We start from the raw sequence: 23,816 nt of genomic DNA, 5'->3' as shown, positions 1-23,816 counted from the left end.
TGAAAATAATAATAATTTAAAAATTTAAAAAAAAGAACAAAAAACCACTTTGACTACTATAAAGAAAGTTACTCAGGAGTGTCTACAGGCTTCCATCCACCTACAAGTACTGCAGCAGTACTTCTGTTTGTGAATCGTACAAAGATGATCTCGAAAAATCATTCTACACTTCCCCCTATTTATTCTTTGGTTCTTCCCATTTTAGTTAATTCTTTCCTTACACAGTAAAAAAACATTCCAAGACTTTCTTTCCTAACTCCAGCGCTATAATGAAAGAGCACAGATCATGGGTCAGATCTAAGTCTCAACGCCAGTTTTGCCCAAAAGCTAGGTCTCCAGCCCCCTAAGCTCTCGGAGCCTCCACTGGAGCCACGCAGGACATCGGGGGTCCCCTGGAGGGCAGGGTGGGCGCACGACGCTGCACAGGCAGGGCCTAGCACACGGCGGCGGCCCTAGCACTCTGCCTTCCCCGGGCCCTCCTCCATGGTGACTTCCTGGAACCAGCACACAGCGCTTACAGGGAGAAAATACATGTTCTCGCAAAGTGGCCACGCCACCTGCATACCTGCAACCACACGCGTCAATTCTCCATCCATCTTTCATGTGCCGCGTAAACTCTATTAACTTAGTCCTACTTCTGAACCATAATCACCCAGCAGCTGAATGCTGGTCTTTGAGCACAACTTCGATTCTTTACTGTACTATGCCTTTTTTCTGAGGTAAGCTGAGTAACGTAGTGCATACTTTGCCACATTAAAGAAAATTAAGTCCAAAACAATGTCACTGTGCATGCACAGTGGTACGTCTTTGTCACAACAACAGGAATATGCACAGCGGATAAAAACACGACACTCTGACATTCTGACATGCAATTTTCTGACTTTCCGTTTTTATTAAATCATCACTCACGATTCTCTCGGACGTTGTAGTTAGTAAATCTTTTGTACAGAAGTCCATGGGGTTTGGATTCAGAACAACTCTGGCCAGTTGGTTCCGTCCACTCAGCAAAGACATGGCTTTCAACTTCCTTTGTGTAGTTACCAGAGAACTGATGACAGTGCATTTCACAAGTTCGTTTAAATTGAGCATCAAATTATCTTGAGTCTGGATGGAAAGGGAACACTCAGATTTCCCATTACGCACTATTATCAAGAAAGAGAAAAAGCAATTTCAGTGACCAGTGACTGATGCTGTGCAGCTACAAAGTTCTTCAGAATAATGTGCTTTATAACTCATGTGTTTCATAGGATGGATTATTTAAGTCGCTCACTCACAAGCCTACTGACCGCCTCCTGAGAACCAGACAGTGATCCTGTCCTCAAGAGGCTTATTTTCTATAAGAGGGACACAGATAACCACACAAACACGTCAGGCAGGTGTCGCTGTAGACAGGAGAGTTGGGAAGGCTTCCTGGTAAGATGGTGTCTGGGCAGCCACTTGAAATGAAGGAGTACGCCACAGCCTTACATGGGGAAAGGGAGCTGCTGGCAATGAATCGGCACCCGTGAGGCCGGAGAAGCAGAGCTGGGCCTGGAGTATCTCAGGAACGGGGAGAAGCCTCACATGGCTGGAAGGAGAGGCAGGGGGACCCGGACCACAAGAGTCAGAGAGTAAAATGGGGCTCCGTTCTAGATGGCTCCGCAGGCCACAACACTGGCTCTGGACCCACCCTGAGTGAGGCTCTGTGACGCTGGGCAAGGTGCTCGGGCTCACACGAGAAGAATCCCTCTCCCTGCAGAATGAGGGATAAAGCGCCCCGCAAAAAGCACAGAAGCACGGGGCCGCCCCCGGGGCCACCGCAGTAACCTAGGTAAAAGCTAACGGTGGCGTGGCCCAGAATGTGGCAGCAGAGGTGGGGCGTGGCTTTTAGACACCTGCAAAGGAAGAATATTTGCTGATGGGCTACATGGAGGGTGTGAGAGAACGAAAGGGTCCAGGATGACTGAGGTTTCGGGCCTGAGCAACTAAAAAAAAAGAGCATCTCACTCACGGAGATGGAAAAACAGAGGAGTGGAGAGGTCAAGCAGAAAATCTAGTGTTTCTTTTTGGTCTTTTGTCTAACAGGTTTGCACACGGAGATGTCAGATAGTTGGGACGCTTGAGGAGTCTGAAGGAGACTATTTTAGGAATATAAATTTAGCTAATGTCACCACTTGTGAGAGTGAAAAGCTCAGATTAAGCCACGTCCCCTGCCGCTGCTCCCCTCGATGCCTTCAGCAGGAAGGAGTGTGCAGGGCCCCAGCGATGATAAAAGTGTGGCACGCCGAACGCTGAGCGGTTTTTAAGACTTGATGGAAAAAGTGAGTGAAGGAAAGAAATCATGTTCTCTTCACATTAAGTGAGACTAAGAAAGCAGCAATGTTAAAAAGGCCACTTGCCAGGTGACAAAGAACGTGGACGACCCTGTGGTCCAACAGTCGGAGGTTCCTCTCCCGGGCCCACCACTTAACGGTGAGAATGACCTTAGAGAAGTCACACTACATCCCCAAGCCCTCACATCCCGACAGCGGGAATACAGAATTCTGACTGCTCTGCAAGGCCTTGGGGAGATGATGAATGTGGGCAGGAGGGACAAGGCCTGGCGCCCGGCACACAGTAGGTCCTTGTTCTATCAACCTAACATTCCTTCTGCTCTGCTCCTCCCACGAGAAAAGCCCCTACTACACAAGGGATGAGAGTGATGGAAACAGCAAACCCTTCAAGGTGCCTGACAGCGACTTACATGTTTGGTCTTCTCATTGATAATTAGCCAAAAAACCAAGGCTGGAATGTGATTTAAGATATAAAAGACAGATGGTCTGCACAGTTTAATAATAATTGCAATGATATGAACGAAGGTACTGGAAAAAGAGGACATTACAAAAGAAAGCTTTTTTTTTTTTTATGTTTTCTTTTTTTTTGTTTTGTTTTTTTTGAGAGAGACAGCATGAGCAGGAAAGGGACAGAATCCGAAGGAGGCTCCAGGCTCTGAGCTGTCAGCACAGAGCCCCACGTGGGGCTCAAACCCACGAACCGTGAGATCATGACCTGAGCTGAAGCCGGACGCTTAACTGACTGAGCCCCCCAGGTGTCCCCAAAAGACAGCTTTTAAATCGTAAGTCTAGAGCAGTTAAATGCTGTGCCTTTTGCAGATGAATCTAGAAAAACTAAAAAATGACTCTGAATGGCAAGTAATCAACCCAGCAAATACATGTCTGGTATGTGTGTAACAAACACGTAGCCAGTAAAGTACGTCTCAGAGGGGAATTAAAAGATGAGCTTATAGGGGTTCCTGGGTGGCTCAGTTGGTTAAGCAACCAACTTCGGCTCAGGTCATGATCTTGCGGTTTGTCGGTTCAAGCCCCGCATTGGGCTCTGTGCTGACAGCTCAGAGCCTGGAGGCTGCTTCAGATTCTGTGTCTCCCTCTCTCTCTGACCCTCCCTTGCTCACACTGTCTCTCTCTGTCTCTCTCTCAGAAATAAATTTTTTTAATTTTAAAAAATTAAAAAAAAAAAAAAGATGAGCTTATAGCTGATGGACTTCTCTGTACTGTCTCATTATTTACTTACTGACTGAAGTGCGGCGAAATTTATGAACATAACCGCAGTAATATTCGTTGAAATCCGGCATGCGATTTCCCTCTGTGTCCTCTCCATTTTCAAGAACCAAAAACACCAAATCATTTTCCTTTGGATGCAGCTGTTTAGTTAGTTCACATTCCTCAAGATGAACTATAAAACAAGAAGAAGTCGGCATTTATTCTAACAGAATTATTTTAAATAAGATTAACTTAGAGGATATGAAGCCCTTGCACTAAGTCCCAGCAAGCGTACAGCACCAGCAAGCTGTGTACCGTGCTTCAAAATGAGAGGAGTGAGCCAGTCTGCGTGCTCAAATACTGATTATACAGTGTTATAAAGTGTTTCTTAACAACTGCTAAAAAGCCAAAATAAGTAAAACTGTAATATTCAAAAGTAGTTAACAGATTTCCTTTCCTTGTAGTTTTAGTTTTTAACCAAGAAATTTTCACTTTTGTTCATTTTCAAAATCCTAGGAGAAACTCTAAAAACCGGTCCAAGAACATGTAAGAATTTTGAGCCTATTGTTGGCATTTCAAACAAGGGGGAAAGGACTGCTGTAAACTTCCAGGGCTGGGAACACAGAGCAAGCCCTAGGATAAAGAAGTTCAGTACCAACCGCCAGGTCCAGCAACAATATACTGAACTAAAATATGAGGCACTGGGCAGGTAGACGGAAGCACTAAATCAAAACAAGATTTTAAACCGTGACAGGTAAGAAATACCTGTTTGAAAGCATCAGGGACGAAATACCACAGTGAAGAATTACTGTGCTGAGATCCACCGCAGTCAGCCCAGTATTTCCTCTAGAAACATCTGAACTGCCTGGAGGGGCAGCAAGAGGCCAAGCGGTACCTGGAACGGCCTTGCTGGACTAAAAAGACAAAAACCGGAGTCCAGAGAACGGGGACCCTGGTAGCCTCACGCGCTTCAGGTTGGGACCATGAGGGACTCAGGACCACACCCAAGGATGAAGTAGAACCAAACCCACCTTGACACGGGCTGCGGCCCGGCTTCCAAACACCTGGGGGGCCCCAGAAAATCCCAATCCCTTGAACTGCATTAAGATGACCCCCCAGTGTAGGTGCCCCCAGAAGCCTGGAAGCAGCAAAGGGAAATCCTCTCTGGAAGAAGTCGGTATCGTCCTTGGCCTCAAATTATGTTTATAAGTAACTTTCCCAAGATACGGACACACACCAGAGACAGAGCACAGGGAGAGAAGCAGCATACAAACTGGTAGAATCGAGGGACAAAAAAGGACCGTCCTGGGGGTTACAGACTGAATTTCATGCAGTTTAAAACACAATTAAGGGGCGCCTGGGTGGCTCAGCTGGTTAAGTGTCCGCTCTAGACTTCGGCTCGGGCCATGATCTCAGGGTCCTGGGGTCTGAGCACTGTACGGGGTTCTGTGCTGACGGCGCGGAGCCTGCTTGCGTTTGTCTCCCTCTCTACCCCTCCCCCGCCTGCACTCTCAGAGTAAACTAAAAAAAAAAAAACACAAAAATACATAACAAGAGCATACAATGTGGCATGGGGATACATTAGTCGTTTAAAGGTTTTGCCTTATCAGTGGAGACACTTAAAATATCTATTAAAACTACAGACTCTGAGAAATCAAGGGTGCATGTTGTCAGTTTTAGCCCACCTGTTCTAAAACAGCAAAAGAAGTATAAATTGAGGTATAATTTCTAAATTAACAAGAAGAAAAAATGAAAAGAAATTTTAAAATGGAGGAAAAAAGTAGAAGTATTCAACCAAGACAAAAGGTAATAAACAATATATAATTAGGTTCATTTACTTAGATTGTGTTTCTTTTCATGTTGTGTGTTTTTTTAAAATTCACCTTTTTTTTTTTTTTTTTTTACAAATAGTTTATTGTCAAATTAGTTTCTACATAACACTCAGTGCTCATCCCCAAAGTGCCCTCCTCCATGCCCATCCCCCCCTCCCCCCCACATCCATCAGTCCTCAGTTTTTGTCAGCATTCAAGAGTCTCTCATGGTTTGCCTCTCTCCCTTTCCCCCACCATTTCCGCCCTTCTTCTCCCCCTTGTTCCTCCGTCAAGTTCCTCCTAATCCTCCTATACGTGCAAACATATGGTATTTGTCCTTCTCTGCCTGACTTATTTCGCTCAGCATAACACCCTCAAGGTCCATCCATGTTGCTACACATGGCCAGATTTCATTGTTTCTCATTGCCATGTAGTATTCCATGGTATAGATAAACCACATCTTCTTGATCCATTCATCTGTTGATGGACACTTAGGCTCTTTCCATGTTTTAGCTATTGTGGAGAGTGCTGCTATGAACATTGGGGTACATGTGCTCCTATGCCTCAGCATTTCTGTATCCCTTGGGTAAATTCCTAGCAGTGCTATTGCTGGGTCATAAGGGAGTTCTATTGTTAGTTTCCTGAGGAACCTCCACACTGTTTTCCAGAGGGGCTGTACCAGTTTACATTCCCACCAACAGTGTAGGAGGGTGCCCGTTTCTCCACATCCTCGCCAGCATCTAGACTTCTCTGATTTGCTCATTTTAGCCACTCTGACTGGCGTGAGGTGGTATCTCAGTGTGGTTCCAAAAGTATACAGCCAACTGATCTTTGACAAAGCAGGAAAGAATATCCAATGGAAAAAAGACAGCCTTTTTAACAGATGGTGTTGGGAGAACTGGACAGCAACATGCAGAAGAATGAAACTAGATCATTTTCTCACACCATGCACAAAAATCAACTCAAAATGGATAAAGGACCTGAATGTGAGACAGGAAACTATCAACACCCTAGAGGAGAAAGCAGGAAACAACCTCCTTGACCTCCACCGCAGCAACTTACTTGACACATCCCCAAAAGCAAGGGAATCGAGAGCAAAAATAAACTGTTGGGACCTCATCAAGATTAAAAGCTTCTGCACAGCCAAGGAAACAACCCAGAAAGTTAATAGGCAACCAACGGAATGGGAAAAGATAGTTGCAAATGACATATCAGATAAAGGGTTAATATCCAGAATCTATAAGGAACTCACCAAACTACACGCCCGAAAAACAAACAACCCAGTGAAGAAATGGGCAGAAGACATGAACAGACACTTCTCCAAAGAGGACATCCAGATGGCCAACAGACACATGAAACGATGCTCAGCATCCCTCCTCATCAGGGAAATACAAATAAAATTCACCTTTGATTTAATGGTTCAAACTCTTGAATATGTGTAAAAATATAAACTCCTATCATTTTTTCTTATATATTTTTTCAGATATATGTATATTGTGAATTGTCATATCTTTGGTTGAACTAAGCTTATTATGAAAGATTCCCTTTTTGTATAATGTTTTTGTCTTACAGTCTAGTTTGATATTAACAGAGCTAAACAAGTCTTCTTTTAGTTGAATTTTCTCCAATCTTTTTTTCAACCTTTTCTTATGGTTACATGTTACTTGTTCATATGTACGGTGTATCATTACATCGTATTATATTATTCTTTTCTTTGACAGCTAGAGAGCGGGTGTGTGTGCATGCACCAGCGGGGGAGGGGGGACGCGGAGGGACAGGGGGCGCAGGAATCTTAAGCAGGCCCCGCACGCCAGTGCAGAGCCCGACGCCCGACAATGCGGAGCTCGATCTCAATGACCACGAGATCATGACCTGAGCTGAAATCAAGCGTCAGCCAGATGCTCCTCATATTAAATTAGTCTTGAAACACTATTTTCTTCTACAAAGATGCTAAGGCTACTTAGGCAACTGCAAGTTCAGATACGGGATAAAAGAACAGAGATGATACTGGTCCTATCAGATAGCAGGTCAACTCTCAAAGACTTGCAGGGTCCTGGCTAAAGGGCTTGAACTACAAGGGATAGGAATACAAGTATGCACTTGTTCGTGCATTTATGAAATTTTTTAAAAAGCACATTGGTCAATGCCAGTGCTTGCAGTGAATTAACTCATTATTTTGAAAACTGGTCAAGAATCAAGAACATTTCTACCTTTCTTTATGAAGTATATACCACAGAGTAACCAAACACATAGGAAAATTTCTCTTTACAGAACTATTCTAGGGCACTAGGGTGGCTCAGTCGGTTGAGTGTCCGACTTCGGCTCAGGTCATGATCTCATAGTTCATGGGTTCAAGCCCTGCATCGGGCTCTGTGCTGACAGCCAGCTCAGAGTCTGGAGCCTGTTTCGGATTCTGTTGTCTCCCTTTCTCTCTGCCCCTCCCCTGCTCACGTGCTCTCTCTCAAAAATAAATAAACATTAAAAAAAAATAATTAAAAAAAAACTATTCCAGCTAATAAATGAAAAAATGACCAAATAAAAATATCAGCACTTTGTACCTTTAATAAATTAATCTTGGCAGTCAGCATCAACAGCTGTAAATATTACAGAAAGAAATTAGAGAGTCACGCACCTCCTGGAAAAGGAACATGCCACCAGCCATGAAACAGTTTTGCCAAAAATAATACATCAAACTTGAATCTGATCGTGTCTGTAGATACAGGGCACGCAGACAAACATGCCAACCAACACCGGGGGCACACGGTACCAAGTGCAGACAGGAATTCTACAGGGTCAACAACGTCACTTCTTCAACAAATAAATTACGAAGTGGAAAAAAACAGGAGGAGAAAATTATAGTTAAAAAAGACATTTAAAAAAAATTTTTTTTAATGTTTTATTTATTTCTAGGAGAGAGAGAGAGACAGCGTGAGCAGGGGAGGGTCAGAGAGAGAGGGAGTCACAGACTCTGAAACAGGCTCCAGGCTCTGAGCTGGCAGTCAGCACAGAGCCCGACGCAGAGCTCGAACCCACGAACCGCGAGATCATGACCTGAGCGAAAGTCGGACGCTTAACCGACTAAGCCACCCGGGCGCCCCAAAAAAGACATTTCAACTAGTGTCAAAGTGTGAACCTAATTTGGATCTTATTTCAAGCGGGCTGAAAAAAACTCTTCTGTGAGGAAAATGGAAATGTGAATAGTGACTACCTACCTCACATTGAAGAATCACTGTTAATATTTTAGCAATAAAATGTTATTTTATTATAAATTTTTAGGTCTGTATCTTTTAGAGATAACCACTGAATTTAATTACAAATGACCCACCTCCTCCGGCAAAAATCAAAGCAAACACAGTCTACAAAACCTCTCCACGGTAAACTACAAATACGTTACTGAAAATAAGCCGAAGAGTTTACATGGGAACGCAAAGGGACAAGAAGAGCTCAAGCACTCCTAAGGCCAAACAAAGTAGGAGGACTTGTTCCCTGGGGATCACAGGATCATTACCGGGGCGCCTGGGGGGCTCAGTCAGCTAAGTGTTTGACTCCTTCGCTCAGGTCACAATCCCACAGTTCATGAGATCGAGCCCCACGTTGGGCTGTGCGCTCACAGCAGAGCCTGCCTGGGATTCTCTCCCACCCACTGTCTCTGCCCCTCCCATGCTTGCACAGGCTCTGTCTCTCAAAATAAACAAACTTAAAAAAAAATTATTATAAAGCTGGACAGAGTAATTAGGCAAAGTGATATGGGCAGTAGGGTAGGAAGATGGTCCAACAGAGAAGAAATGAATCCAGAAAAAAAAAAAAAATCAAAGATTAAATGGACACTAGATTTATGGCAAACCCAGCACTGGAGAGCTTGAGGATGGTCTTTTCCAATAAACGACACCAGGACAACCATAGTGTCCATTTGGGGGGAAAAAAAAGAAAGAAATTATGACCCTTACATTCTCGTTCATGCATGAAAATAAATTCCAGGCTGATAAAACAGCGAACCATCTAGAAAATGGGTCGCAAACTTTTTCTCTGCGAGCCATATAGAGTGTCTGTTGTATTCTCACCATCTTTAATTCAAAGTTGTAAAAGCCTTACTCTAGAGCAGTACACAAACAGGATGTGCGGTCGATTTGTGACACCTTTTCTAGATGGTAAGAGAATGTACTGATGCCCTAGAGCCGGGATAGGTTTCTTAAATGAGGCACAAAACACTAACCATCAAAAAAAAAAAAAAAAAAAAAAATAGATGCATTTGCCAGGTTAAAGATAAAAAATTCTAGGGGTGCCTGATTGGCTTGTTCAGGGAGCATGCGACTCTTGATCTTGGGGTCGTAAGTTCGAGCCCCATGTTGGGTGTAGATATTACACACATCCATACATACATAAAAGAAACTCTTAATAAAAATAAAATGAGGCTCTTAAAGACATTGGTGAGAGTCAAAATACAAGCCAAATTGAGAGAATGGCATGTATCCAAATCATGTAAGAACTCGTAAAAGTCAATAAGAAAAAGATAACAGAAAATTAACAGGAACCTTGAATAGGCATCTTCCCAAAACAGATCACTGAAGCAGCTACTAAATATATAAAAAGGTGCCAAGCTCACTGATAACAAGCAGAGGACTAAATTAAACCACAAGAGGCCATCGATCGAAACACGGCAGAACGCCCAACACTAAATGGCCATCAGCACAAATGTAGTGGCGAGGGCCAGGCCCCCACACACTGGTGGGGCACCGTGCCGTACCGCAGGCTGGGTGCCGCCTGGGCAACCTGAACACACACGGACCCAAGACTCCACAACCCACTTCTGGATATAGGACTCAGAAGAAACCCCTCACAAAAACCCGGACAGGTACATCACAGCGACACTGCTGACAAAATGCTGCGGGAGGGTTAACGTGGCATGCCTGAGGCTGCCCTCCTTAGAAAGGTCTGCTTACCAAGGCGGCCCTGGGCACCTGTGACCCTGGATATGGGGATTATCATGTGCTGACGAGAATGGCTCACTGTGCCTAAACTGTGTGCAGAAAGAGTATGATTTATGCCAAGTATCTGCTTTCCTTCTGGAAGTCAGGAATGTAGTTTAGGCAGAGGGTGTCTGGGGCACGGAGTCTTCCCTACTAGGGGGGCGCACCTGGGTGCCTTAGTCCGTTAACTGCCTGACTTTGGCTCAGGTTCTGATCTCACGGTTTATGGGTTCAAGCCCCGTGTGGGGCTCTGTGCTGACAGCTCAGAGCCTGGAGCCTGCTTCAGATTCTGTGTCTCCCTCTCTCTCTCTGCCCCTCCGCCACTTGCACTTTGTCTCACTCTAAAATAAACAAAAATTTAAAAAAGAAAAAAATGGGGTGCCCGGGTGGCTCCGTCGGTTAAGCATCTGACTTCGGCTCAGGTCATGATCTCACGGTTCATGAGTTCGAGCCCCGCGTCATGCTCTGTGCTGACACCCAGCTCAGAGCCTGGAGGCTGTTTCGGATTCGGTGTTTCCCTCTCTCTCTGACCCTCCCCTGCTCACGCTGTCTCTCTCAGAAATAAATAAAATGTTAAAAAAAATTTTTTTTAAAGAAAAAAAAGAGTTTGAGTCCACATCGGGTTCTGTGCTGTCAGTGCAGAGCCTGCTTTGGATCCTCTGCCCGCCCCCCGCCCGGGCCCTCCCCAACTTGCACTCTCCCTCTCTCTCCAAAATAAACAATAAAAACATTTTTTTTAATTAAAAAAGAAACAAACCAGTCTCCCTAGTCGGTGCCATTTCACATGCCACATGCTGTGACGATTCATTACTGGGAAAGTTAAGGACGCCCTGTGTGGCCCTACTGGGCAAGGACTGTCAGAGGCCTGATTGTGGTGCCGTCCACACTCTTCCCAGGGGCTCCCCCGCTGCTGACTCTGCGTGCTCTCACCATAAGGGTCACAGCCTTGGGCACGAGTGTATGTTAATCCCTGAGAGTCACTCTAGTGAATCACTGAACCTGGGGATGATCGTGGGGACCTGAGACACAGGCCAAAACTACTGAAAAGAATGTCTCACAGTAAAATCAAAAAAAAAAAAAAAAACAAAAAACAAAAAACCACCAAAACACCCACAGTAAAATCATGACATATTCACATAACGAAATACTACCATAATGACGAAAAATAGTGAAGGCACACATAAAACTGATGAATTTTACAGACACGTTAAAGAAGCCAGATTAAGAGCAGATACTACGTGGCTCTATCACACAATCAAAATAAATGCCAGATAAATTTGCAATTTAAATATTAAAAACATAAAACTATAGGAAAATATGGGAGTATTTATCCAGTTTCTTTTTTTCTTTTTAATTTATTTCTGAGAGAGAGAGAGAGAGAGAGAGAGCGAGCAGGGGAGAGTCAGAGAGAGAGGGAGACACAGAATCTGAAGTAGGCTCCAGGCTCTCTGAGCTAGCTGTCAGCACAGAGGCCGACGCGGGGCTCGAACCCAGGAAGTGTGAGGTCATGACCTGAACTGAAGTTGGACGCTCAACCGACTGAGCCACCCAGGCGCCCCTATCCAGTTTCTAAGACCAAAGTCAGAACCATTTATAAATAAATAGGATAGTTCTGAATACATGTAGAAGTTATCTATGCCTCAAAAACTGCATGTGAAATTGAACCACAAATAAAAAAACTGAAAAGAGCAAGTCATAAGAAGGCCTGCAAATTAAGAAGAAAACCACATCCCTGATAGCAACCAGGACAAGGGGGCCATGCGCCCCCTCAGACAATGCAAATGATCAGAAAAGATTTGGGAACAAACCCTATGACTTCAAATGAGATACATTTTTCATACATAAAACTGGGGGGAAAATGCTTAAACTGGCAAAATGAGGGAGATGCCCACCTTTCCATCTCCATGGTAGAAGTCAAAATGCTACTCCTTTCTAGGCAGAGGCCAAGTCTTAACATGTGCAACTGTGCTGACCTGGCAAAGAGTCTCACCCTGAGTGCTTGCGACACTGAGCAACTACAAACAACGCGCGTGTCCAACCAGAAGTGACTGGCTGCACGGGTGTGTGGGGCACACTTACATCGGAGTAACTACAAACATGAAACACCCTGGTATTTAACAACTCTGAAAAGAGTTACAACGTATTAAATAAAATGACATCAGAAGCAAGCTCCACGAAGGCAGGAATCTCAGGGTTTCTTCACAGCTACACACATAGCATCTAAAATCCTATCCTATGAGGTGCTATAAAGTCAATAAATATCTGCTGAATGAATGAAAAATGTCTTGAAACAGGTAGAATGACCCTACTTCATACACACATACACAAGTCACACAGGTGAGCAAACGGTCTGGCAGGAAGCTGTGTACCAGTAGTTTCACGGGGGTCTGAGTGATGGGGGCCGGTGGTGTTTCTTGTTCTGCTGGCTAATAGTACTTCAGTGTCCTACAAGGAACACAGAGGTACCTCTCCCCCCAAATATACCTAACACATGCTTTTTATCTTACGTGAATCTATGGAGTAGGATGGACGAGGGATGAGGGATGGAGGCAGAAAGACAACTTACACTTTTTTTTTTTTAATTTTTTTTAATGTTTTTTATTTATTTCTAAGAGAGAGAGAGAGAGAGAGACAACGTAAGCAGGGGAGGGTCAGAGAGAGAGGGAGTCACAGACTCTGAAACAGGCTCCAGGCTCTGAGCTGGCAGTCAGCACAAAGCCCGACGCGGGGCTCGAACCCACGAACCGCGAGATCATGACCTGAGCGAAAGTCGGACGCTTAACCGACTAAGCCACCCAGGCGCCCCGACAACTTACACTTTTTAAGAAAGAGTTCTGAGTGCTTGGTTGGCTTATAACAACACATAAATGTGATATGTGTTCCAGACCTACATGAAATGAGCAGACAGCGGGAAGATGTGCTCCGAGTCTGTACACACATCTGTTCCGCGACACCCCCCCTCCACCCCCGTCAAGCCCCCTTCGCTCACCCTCTCTTCCATGTCCAGCTCGCATGCTGGCCTGTGCAATCCTAATTACAGAATGGTTAAAACCATGCACTGTCCCAGCAGTTACGCTCATTAATAAAGCCTTTAAACATAAACTTCTGTGTAAGAAGTTACAAACTCAACTTAGAAAACCTATGTCCCCAGAAAATTCAAATGACAATAAGGTTTCCTTAAATAGAAAGCTCCAATTATTATACATTCCAAGTTGCAGAAGAAAGAACTTACCCACAAACTCCCAGTATTTTTTATAATCAGCAGGAAATTTTCGTAAGTGCAGCTGATAGAACTTGTCTTTGTTCGGAGAGCTCATCCACTCCTGCGCCACCTACACATGGCAAAAAAGCACATTAAGAAAGCAAAGACATTCTGGAAAGTCAAGGCTAAACAGCCCAATTTCCCCAAACAACAAGCAACAGGGAAATCTGGAACCTAAAATCCCAAGTGACAGAAACATGAAACATTAACGTGTGACTTCTGGTTTCTAGATCGACACATAAGAACTCGGAAGTCACCGCTTCACCCTAACGAGGAAAAGCAAGCTGAAAACTCAATAGCCCTTCACCATCATCACAAATGGTGGGGGCACCAACCTCAATGCCAGGAGAGGAAACCCTGACCTGGAGCCGACAGGCTGCTCGGGGCTCAGCGTGCACAACTCAGTGACAATGACTCGAGGGGCGCCCAGTCCTAAGGGGCCCCCCGCGCTTCCAGGCACTCACGGTGCGTACCAGAGAGAATCCCTCCTGCTCGCAGCATAGGGAGGAGGAAAGAAACCACTTCGAAATATAGTAGAACATTCTGAGCTTGAAAAGGCTCGATCTTAGAGAAACTCTTTCATTACCAGAGTTGAACCACTCAGAAACATTTGAGGGAAGAGGAACAACCAAACCGCGGCCCATCCCGGCCGCCCTGCCCAGCCTGAGGGAGCGGACGGAACCGAGCAGCATGCGCGCTTCACAGAACGGAGGCGAAAGCTCACTAAAAGCCTGAGAGGTTCTCCTAGGGTTACAGGAAGACCTCCCTCCTCCAGAACTTTCCACCGCACTACTCAAGCGCCCACTTACTGTTGGCGGCTCCCCTCACGCAGCACATCATGTCCACCCTACAACCAAAAGTACACGGCATACTCACTGGCCACAAACAGTCTGAAGAGACTGAGTGAGCGCCAGAGGCAGATACGGCAGAAGTGTTGGAACTACCAGACCAGGAATTTAAAAAAAAAACAAAAAACCCTATAATTACTCTGCTAAGAGTTTACTGGGAAAAGGGGAGCATGCAACAATAGATCATGTAAATTCTAAGAATCAAAAAGAACCGAGAGATCAGAAACACTGATGGAACGAAGGATGCCTCTGGATGGCTCAGTGGGAGCCTGGACACGGCTGAGGAAGAAATCGCTGGGCTCCAGGATCCAGCAACAGAACCTACCAACGCTGAAGGCCGAGGGGAACAAGACGAGGGGCAAAGAACCCACGGGTTACAGGGACTCAATGCAGGCCTATACTTTCTATGCACAAACGGGGCGAGCAGGAGAGGACGGACCAGCAGCGAGACCGCAAGCGATCGCGGCTGGGTCTCCCCAAATTAACGTCTGATACCAAATCACAGATCCAGGAAGTCCAAGAAGAGCAAGCAGAATAAATCCCCAGAACTATACCCAGGCATATCATACTCGTATATCAGGAATCTCGAATAGCGAAAAAAGGGAAAAAATCATGAAAGGAGTCAATGGGAAAAGACGCCTTACCTACAGAGGAGAAAAGGGAAGAATGACATCCAACTTCTCAGAAACCATGCAAACAAGAAGGATATGGAGCAAAATATTTAAACCGTTTGGAGATAATCCCATCAATCTGAATGCTACAAAACTAGCGCAAAAAACAACAAACAAACAAACTCTGGTCTCCTCCAGCTCCTCACTGGTTTCCCACCTTCCCGAGCTGCTTTCTGGGATCCTAGCCGCAGTAGCCACCATCGCCTACAACCGCTACCCCGTCAAGTGCTGCTGTGTGTCTTCTGAGATTACACTACTGCGGCCGTGCACGTTCATGGTCAATCACACGCTCCTGGGTTGCTGTTCCTTTTATGAGCATCCACTGTCCTTGTGTTTTCGAACTCTCGTCCTATCACATTTTGTTTGATTGTAAAACTACAATTCTGGGGGCACCCACTCAAGTAGTTCAGTCAGTTAAGCCTCTGACTCTTGTTTTCGGCTCAGGTCTTGATCCCAGGGTTATGGGATCAAGCCCTGTGTCCAGCTCCGTGCTGAGCCTGGAGCCTGCTTAAGATTCTCTCTCTGTCTCTCTCTCCCCCCACCCCTTTACCTTATCTCCCCAGCTTGTGCTGCTAAATATGTATATAGCAATTCTGCTTTTCTTTGGTTCCTGTTTCTGTTATCTTTTTCCACTCTTAAATCAAACTTTTCTGGCTCTTTTTACATATACCTCTGGCAGACAATAATTATTATTACTGGAACTTGCCCCTTTAACACATTCCAAAGGTCCTGCTCTGTTAAGGCGTAGCTTTGCCTTTTTATACTCTTCTGGTACGTTAAGAACCCTCTTGACCCAAACCCTTAATTAAATCCTTCCCTATTTCTGAGAAATTTTCAGTTTTATTAACTCAGTTCATTTTTTCCCTCCTGAGATCCTTATTACAATGGATACTACTATTTATACCCAATCTTGTGCTTCTTCCTATTTCCTACTTCTACCCTTTCCTGATTCAAGTTGTAGATATTTACTACTCATACCACTTACTGAGTTCTTTCTTTCAAACTCTCTCTCTTGTCCCCACTGTCTTTTGTTTGCGGTTATGGTTTCTCCCTCCTGCTTCACGTTTCTTTCCTGTTCTCTCCTATTCTCTCTGATGATACTTAATATGCTTGTGATTAAAATCTTCTGTCTGGTCTGCAAATTTCACTTTATCTTCTCTATATTTTTCAGCTACTTTTCTATGATAGAGACTGCACTCCAGGGAGACTCATTTCCTCTCCTGAATTTGTACCCCCCACGGATACGAGTCACACCATCTGGAAAGGTGCGCCCAGGGGACCTGGCACAGGATCCCAGCACCACTCCAGCTTTGGTGCCTCTGCTAACAGATGGGGTGATGCGGAAGGGCGGGGGTGGGGGGTAAGTACCTCAGGGAATGAGCGGTTTAGCATTATAATCTGTAAATCTACCCCAGAACTTATTTTTCAAATTCTGACACCTTGGTTATAATAAACCAGCCCCAGGGACAGGCGCTCTCAAGAACGGAGAAATTCAAGGAGTCCCACTGTTCGCCATGCCTCCCGCGGGCACACGCACAAAAGCAGGAAGCTGGCCCAAGTTAGCGACAACTCTTCCCGACCTGCGCCACAAGGGAACATCAGGGCAGCGAGGGCAGCGCTCCAGCCCAGGGCGACGAGAGCAAGGAAGAAGGGCAAACTAAAAACATCCACCCGACTTCCCATCTGTGGCAGTTCTTCCAGTCCGGTCTCTCGTTTCCTTCGCACCCCGAGACCCAAATCATGTCCTACTGCTCCACGGCTTTCTCACAACACACCTTCACTTGACACATTCAATGACACCCCTGTGGCTTCTGCAGTGTCGCTTCCAGAAGGGAGAACCATGGGCCCAAACTCATATGATGTCCAGGAAACAGTATCGCAACCTAACCAGATGCTTAAATCCAAAGCCTCTGCATCCTCCTTCCTTCCCCTTGATGCCCACATCCATCAGTACATCTTATGGGTACTATCACTAAACGTACCCCCAATGGATTCACTTCTCTTTACTTCCAGAGCCACCGCCCTAATCAAACCACCACCGGCTTTCTCCCAGGCTGTGGTAATAGCCCCATAGGTCTACTGCGTCTATGCTTGCCTTTCTAGATTATTCTCCACCGAGCAACCAACAATATGTTAAAAAAAAAAAAAAAAAAGAGTAATCTACTGCACGTTACTCCTCCTCAGACTAACACCAACCAAATAAAAACCTGCCAGTGCTATGAGACTGAAGTCTCAACCTGCAGCATACAGGGCTATACCTTGTCTGGCTCTTGCTTATTCCTCCACACTGACCACATTTCCCTCTGCCCCAGCTGTCACCGCAGCCACCCCAGCCTGGTCTCTTCTGCTCAGACGTGCTCAGTTAGTTCCTATCTCAGAGGATCACGCCCTGACAGTCCTCCGCCCTGCACACAGTGCTCCCTCTAGCTCTCAGCCAGCTCTCAAGAGCAGCCTCCCAATGCCACTCATCCCATCAGCCTGTTTTGCTTCCTTGCAGGACTGAGATGAGCTAAAGAAACGAAGCAATCTCCCTACGGGGGACTTAGGGCCCAATCATCAGAGCTAGCCCCTAAGAAGAGCCCTTACGTCCTAGCTGCTCCCTGTCCACGTGGCCTGCAATGAGCCTGGTGACAGCGGAGGGCTGCAGGCAAAGAGCAAGTATAAATCCTAAGGTAAAAGAGCATTTGCCGTAACGGACCAAAAACCAGGGCCCTGGCAAAATAGCACACATTTACCTAATACTTTTATGTGTTAAATGCAAGGATTAAAAGGCAGAGGTTTTCTACCAGGCACATCAGTATATAAAAGACTCATATTTCTAAAAGCTGAATTTGCTCTCATTGGTCTTTTGCATGAAGGTGTAATTTACATAATGTCATTACATTTCACCCACAGAAGACACAGTAACTACTCATGCTTTATATGCTAGGATAGCAACCAGATTTTTGTAAAAAGAGCTGAGCATCTGACAAACAGTATGAAGTCAAATTACATCAGGACGAGGCTGATCAGCCTTGGTCTAGGGCCATGTTTGATGCCACAGCCTGTGGCTCATTAGTATAAAAATCAGAAGGTAATCAAGAAACCTTAATAATACCACTAATAACTGCTGGCCTGTATAAACCAGAAATGCTAAAACAATGTTGTGTATACTGTACAGTTTAAACAAAAAAAAAAGAAAAGAAAGATGAAATTTCAAATAAAACTGAGAGATTTCCTTCCAGTCCTCTTGAACCTCCACCAAATCACCAAAGAAATGTTTTAAAAACAGGATGAGTTCATTGGGACAAATGGAAAAGACAAATGTACCAAAATGCTGGAGGCTGGAAAGCAGCTGGATTCATGGCCGCTAACCCAGCAAGTCCAAAGGGCTGAGCTGCAATCGATAAGCAATCTGATAGACATCTCTAGAAGGTGCTGAAGGGAGACTGCCCCTCCCTGCTACCCGAAAAATACTACACAGGTTCAGTCTCTGGAGGGGGTAAGACAGGCTTCAGCCTTGGGACATCAGGCACACTGGGAATACTGGCAAAGAGGGAAATTCACCAAATGTTTGTATGCTGAATGCTGGAACCCTTCCTTCTGTCCCCACCCGCTACCCCCATCCCACAGTCAGCTCCCAGCTAGGCCTACACTGTCCAGGCAAACTATGTGAAGACTCTTCTTTGGGAAATCTGATCTCACTAAGAGAAATAAACAAAAAAAAAAACAAAAAAACGAAAGACACTGACATAAAAGTGGGGATGGGGCTTCACAACAAAATGCCAAAACACCAACGGTTAACTAGCCTACCCTTTCACTTAAAGCTTTTTAAAAAAAATTTTTTTTTAAGTTTGTTTTAGAGAGAGAGCAGATGCAAGTTAACGGGGGAGGGACAGAGAAAGAGGGAGAGGGAGAAGGAGAGAGAGAGAGGGAGAGGGAGAGAGAGAGAATGAGAATCCCAAGCAGGCTCCACATGGTCAGCATGGAGCCCGACACGAGGTTCAAACCCACAGACCCAGTGAGATCGTAACCAGAGCTGAAACCAAGAGTTAGACAGATGCTCAACCGAATGAAGCACCCAGGAGCCCCATTTAGAGCTTCTTTCTAATCTCACAGCCAACAAAATATGGACTTATAACTACGCCTGAGCACATAATCTTAACATAAAGAATGAAACTAATGTTGCGTTTCACCATGTTACGGTGTCCTTCAGATCACATGGACTTCCACAGTGCAATAATAAAAAGGGCCACTTTAGCAAAATATTTGAGTTTCAGGTTTTCCTAAAACCTCTTATAGCCAGTCAATAATTTATCCATCTTTTATAGGGATAAAGTGAGATGTATTTCGAACAATATAAAATTCACTATTGTAAAGTGTACCCGTTCAGTGGTTTTTTAGTATATTCACTATGTTGTAGAACTTACCACGATTTTTTTAATGTTTTTTATTTATTTCTAGGAAAGAGAGAGAGAGAGAGAGAGAGACAGCATGAGCAGGGGAGGGTCAGAGAGAGAGGGAGATACAGACTCTGAAACAGGCTCTAGGCTCTGAGTTGGCAGTCAGCACAGAGCCCGACCCGGGGCTCGAACCCACGAACCGCGAGATCATGACCTAAGCGAAAGTCAGACGCTTAACCGACTAAGCCACCCAGGCGCCCCGAACTTACCACCATGATTTAATCCCAAAACATTTGCATCATCTGAAAACAAATGCTATACCTATTCAGTCTCTATTTCCCCCTCCAACCGTCCCCTGGTAACCAAGAATCCACTTTCTGTCTCTATGCATTTACCTATTCTGGACATTTCACATAAATGGAATCACATAATATGTGGCCCTCTATACCCGACTTCATTTCCTTACTATATATTTTCTTTTGCATTTTTCTTTACTTTTTAAAAGCTTATTTATTTTGAGGGGGAGGACGGAGGGAGGGAGACAGGGAAGCAGGCGCAGGGAGGGGCAGAGAGAGGGAAAGAAAATCCCAAGCAGGCTCCACACTCACAGTGCAGAGCCCGACATGGGGCTCGATCCCATGAACCACGAGATCATGACCTGAGCCAAAATCAAGAGTTGGATGCTCAACCAACTGAGCCGTCCAGGTGCCCCTCTTTTTTTATTTTTAATTGAAGTATACCTGACATATATTAGTTTCAGGTGTTGGCATAATATCTTATATATTATATAATATCATATATCATTATATACAATAGTTTTTTCAAGGTTCAGCAACGATCATGTGAAAGTAGCACAAAATGGCTCATTCCTTTTTACAGCTGAGTATTTCACCAAATGGAAAGAACACATTTTGCTTATCCATTAGCTGATGGATATCCAGGTCATTTTCCCTTTTTAGCTGCTATGAATACTGCTATCTGCTTTTCAGTGTCCAGTTCTTAAATGGGAGTATCACACCAAAAATCAACAGATATATGAAGAAAAGAACTTTTATAAAAGGTCTACATACACTAAATTGATAAGGCAAGGGGTGGGTGGGTGGCTCAGTCAGTTGAGAGTCTGACTCTTGGTTTCAGCTCAGGTCACAATCTTATGTTTCTTCAGTTGGAGCCCCGCATCAGGCTCTGTGCTAACAGCCCAGAGTCTGCTTGGGTTTCTCGCTCTCTCCCTCTCTCTCTGTCCCTCCCCAACTCACTCTCTCTGTCAAAATAAATAAGTTTTCTTTAATTAAAAAATAAAATACACACACACACACACACACACACAAACCCTGGGGAAACAGGGGCTATGCAGAGAGGAGAACTTTTAACTAACTACTTTAGACAGTTAAAAAAAAAAAAGCCATGCCCACGAAAACAAAAAAATAGGACCCTATAAAATGGAATACTCAGAGAATGAGAGTTCCATGAAACTAAAAATACACTAAAATTTTTTTCAATAGACTTGGAAGGTGAGAAGGCCTCCAATAAAGTAGAAAGAGAATAAAATAGAAAAAAGTTAAATGAAAAAAAATAACAGAATTTTAAGACTTGCAAGTTTTCAAAACTTTATCATCCACACGTCCTTTCCTCAGGATGATGAAAGGCTGTGACTTGCTCAAATTAGAGAGTAAATGACAACGTTTGTCCAATGTTGTCTAAGAAAGACAATGAAGGGCACAGGAGACAGAGATCCAACGCAGGAAAGAAGGAAATGCAAGTCCTGGGATAAGGATGGTAACTCCACAATAACCATCATGAACCAAGAATATGAAACTTATAGACCATGACATGTCTCTGATCATGAGAGATTTAAACATCCATAAGAGTCTGAAGCTATTTGATAGTAGGCATAAAGAAAATGAAATAATAATTCCAGAAAAAAACAAGAATCATGAAGGAAAGGAAAAGTAGTTACAGCATACTACATGACCTAGCTGTGCGAACCTTTTATGAAGTCAAAACAACAAATACTGACCTAAAATTTATAAGACAACTCTATAGTGAGGACTGAGGGGACAGGAAAGGTGTGTGTAAATGAAGGGCTGGAAGAAAGGGTACTTTCCGTAGCAAAAGATGCCTAAAACTGAAAAATTAAGTCACAAGAATGGCATGTTATTTAGAAATATGGAAGCAAATTATCAAAAGGATCCATTAAGAACAAAAAACAGTTACTCAAGGGGTGAGGTGTGCTTGGCATTTTTTATAATGGACTTAAGTGTTTGACCATTTTAAACTTTGTGCATGCATAAAAGAACGTGTGCCCATTCTGTTTTGAAAAGGCTAGGAATATAAAAATGTTCTGAAAAGAAGAAACCTTATGAAAGAATATATAATTACCTCTTTACTCATAAAAAGATAAAAAATATGTCTGTACTAAATTTAAAGGCTGTGAATGGCTTCTAAGTGAATTAGTGCTTTCCAGCAAGAATGAAGATTAAAGAAAAAAAAAGCTTCAAAATGATAAAACTTATTTTCCCAGCTTATTTAACTGCATACACTGTTCACCTAGCTAAAAAAAATTCTTCTATGGGAAGAAATTTATCTATCTATCTATCTATTTATTGAGACAGACAGACAGCATGAGCAGGGGAGGGTCAGAGAGAGAGGAAGACACAGAATCTGAAACAGGCTCCAGGCTCTGAGCTGTAAGCACAGAGCCTGATACGGGGCTTGAACCCACGAACCATGAAATTATGACCTGAGCTGAAGCCAGACGCTTAACCGACTAAGCCACCCGGGCGCCCCGTGAAGAAAATAATTCTAATACTAACTCAATATTTCACTTTGCTGTTATGGGGAAATATTTTTTTAAATTTTTTAAAATATTTTATTTCTAGGAGAGAGAGAGAGAGAGAGAGAAGAGAGAGACAGCGTGAGCAGGGGAGGGTCAGAGAGAGAGGGAGTGACAGACTCTGAAACAGGCTCCAGGCTCTGAGCTGGCAGTCAGCACAGAGCCCGACGCGGGGCTCGAACCAACGAACTGCGAGATCATGACCTAAGCGAAAGTCAGACACTTAACCGACTAAGCCACCCAGGCGCCCCTGTTATGGGGAAATATTAAAGATCCTTGGTCGATTAGTTGCTTCTAATGCTTCTGAAATACTAGTAAAATGAGTCTTAAAACAATGGCTAAAATCGGAGGCATAAGTTGATAGAAAAGTACATTCTAAGGATATGCGGATTCAAGCTTTATAACAAACACTAACAATTTTCTCGATGATCTTATGCAGCGGACTTGCCCCTCTGTGCAACCCTTTTCCTTTTCCTCCAACACAGTAAGCTGGGTCTCACCTCCGTGTCCTCCCTCACTCTGCCTGGCACACCCCCCCCACGGCGGGTTCCTTCTATTCAATCTGGTCTCAGTGTCAATACCACTGCTCACCAAGGCTGGCTGACCTTTCCGCCTAAAGTGCCCATCTACCCTTTGTGCTAGATTGCTCACTAGCGCCCTTCTCCTGCTGTGAAACGATCACATCCAGACTGCAGAGGAGACGCCCTATCTGCCACATTCACCACTTTACACCCCCCGCCCCAGGCCTGTAATAGAACTTGGGACATTATCAGGCACCCAAATATGCTGCAGGTGAAGGAATACACAAATGTTTACCTCCATGTTCTTGGTTTTGTTTTTAAGATTCTTAATACACTCTCCGTTTTTTTTTTTTTTTAACGTAACTTGAAAGAGTAAAACTCTAATTAGCAACCCCCTAACCTGCTTTGAAAAGACCAAAAGCATCTTTCAAAATGCAGTTGGGATGCTCCCACTAAAGAATTAGTAGCCATTTTTCTGAGGTCTAAATCGAACAGGAATCTCGTATTTTATTGGGCAATCCTAGTTGGGGGGAGTGAGGAAGACGGAAGAACCAGAACGGGCTGCGCTGAGTGAGGCAGAGCAGGCAGCTAAAGGCAGAGAGCAGCTCCAGGATGAGGAAGAAACCCGGAAGACATGTACAGAACAAGAAAAACGGGATCTACTGCTTCGTGCTGTCCAATCTAATTCACCCTGTGCCATCTCAGTAAAACTTCAGTAAAGGTATATAGAACTTTAAAAATAAAGGCAGAACAGAGACTATCTCCTCTGAGAAGGCTTCCCTTATCTCTGTATGAAAAAACACTTACTCCCAGGCTACCTTTGGACTTGGCTCATTAGCACTCCGATTGGTGTCTGTAAGCTCCAGAAGGGCAGAGATTAAGAAAGTGCTTCCCTCTGTATCATCAGCATTTAGAACAGCGTCTGGCACAAAGAGCCATTCAACATTATAATCTAAGAGCTACATCTAAATCAAAGTGAGATCAGTTATTTTAATTGTACTCT

General features: G+C 44.3%; 1 protein-coding gene across 8 annotated transcripts in view; it reads right to left on the bottom strand.

The window, feature by feature from the left end:
- Positions 1-23,816, bottom strand: part of SETX (senataxin) — a 75,764-nt gene that overhangs the window by 25,845 nt on the left and 26,103 nt on the right. For all 8 annotated transcript variants that reach the window (XM_039229702.1, XM_039229708.1, XM_039229705.1 and 5 more), the window contains 3 exons: positions 13,529-13,628; positions 3,550-3,711; positions 910-1,142 (listed from right to left, as the gene is read on the bottom strand). In XM_039229702.1, coding sequence (XP_039085633.1) covers positions 910-1,142; positions 3,550-3,711; positions 13,529-13,628 — 495 coding nt within the window. The remainder of the gene's footprint in view (positions 1-909; positions 1,143-3,549; positions 3,712-13,528; positions 13,629-23,816) is intronic.

This window comes from Hyaena hyaena, unplaced genomic scaffold, assembly GCF_003009895.1.
Source record: "Hyaena hyaena isolate Hyena2069 unplaced genomic scaffold, ASM300989v1 scaffold_38, whole genome shotgun sequence".
NCBI classification, from domain to species: Eukaryota; Metazoa; Chordata; class Mammalia; order Carnivora; family Hyaenidae; genus Hyaena; species Hyaena hyaena.
Note: the sequence above shows the minus strand (reverse complement) of the source record. Positions and strands in the feature narration are given on the sequence as shown.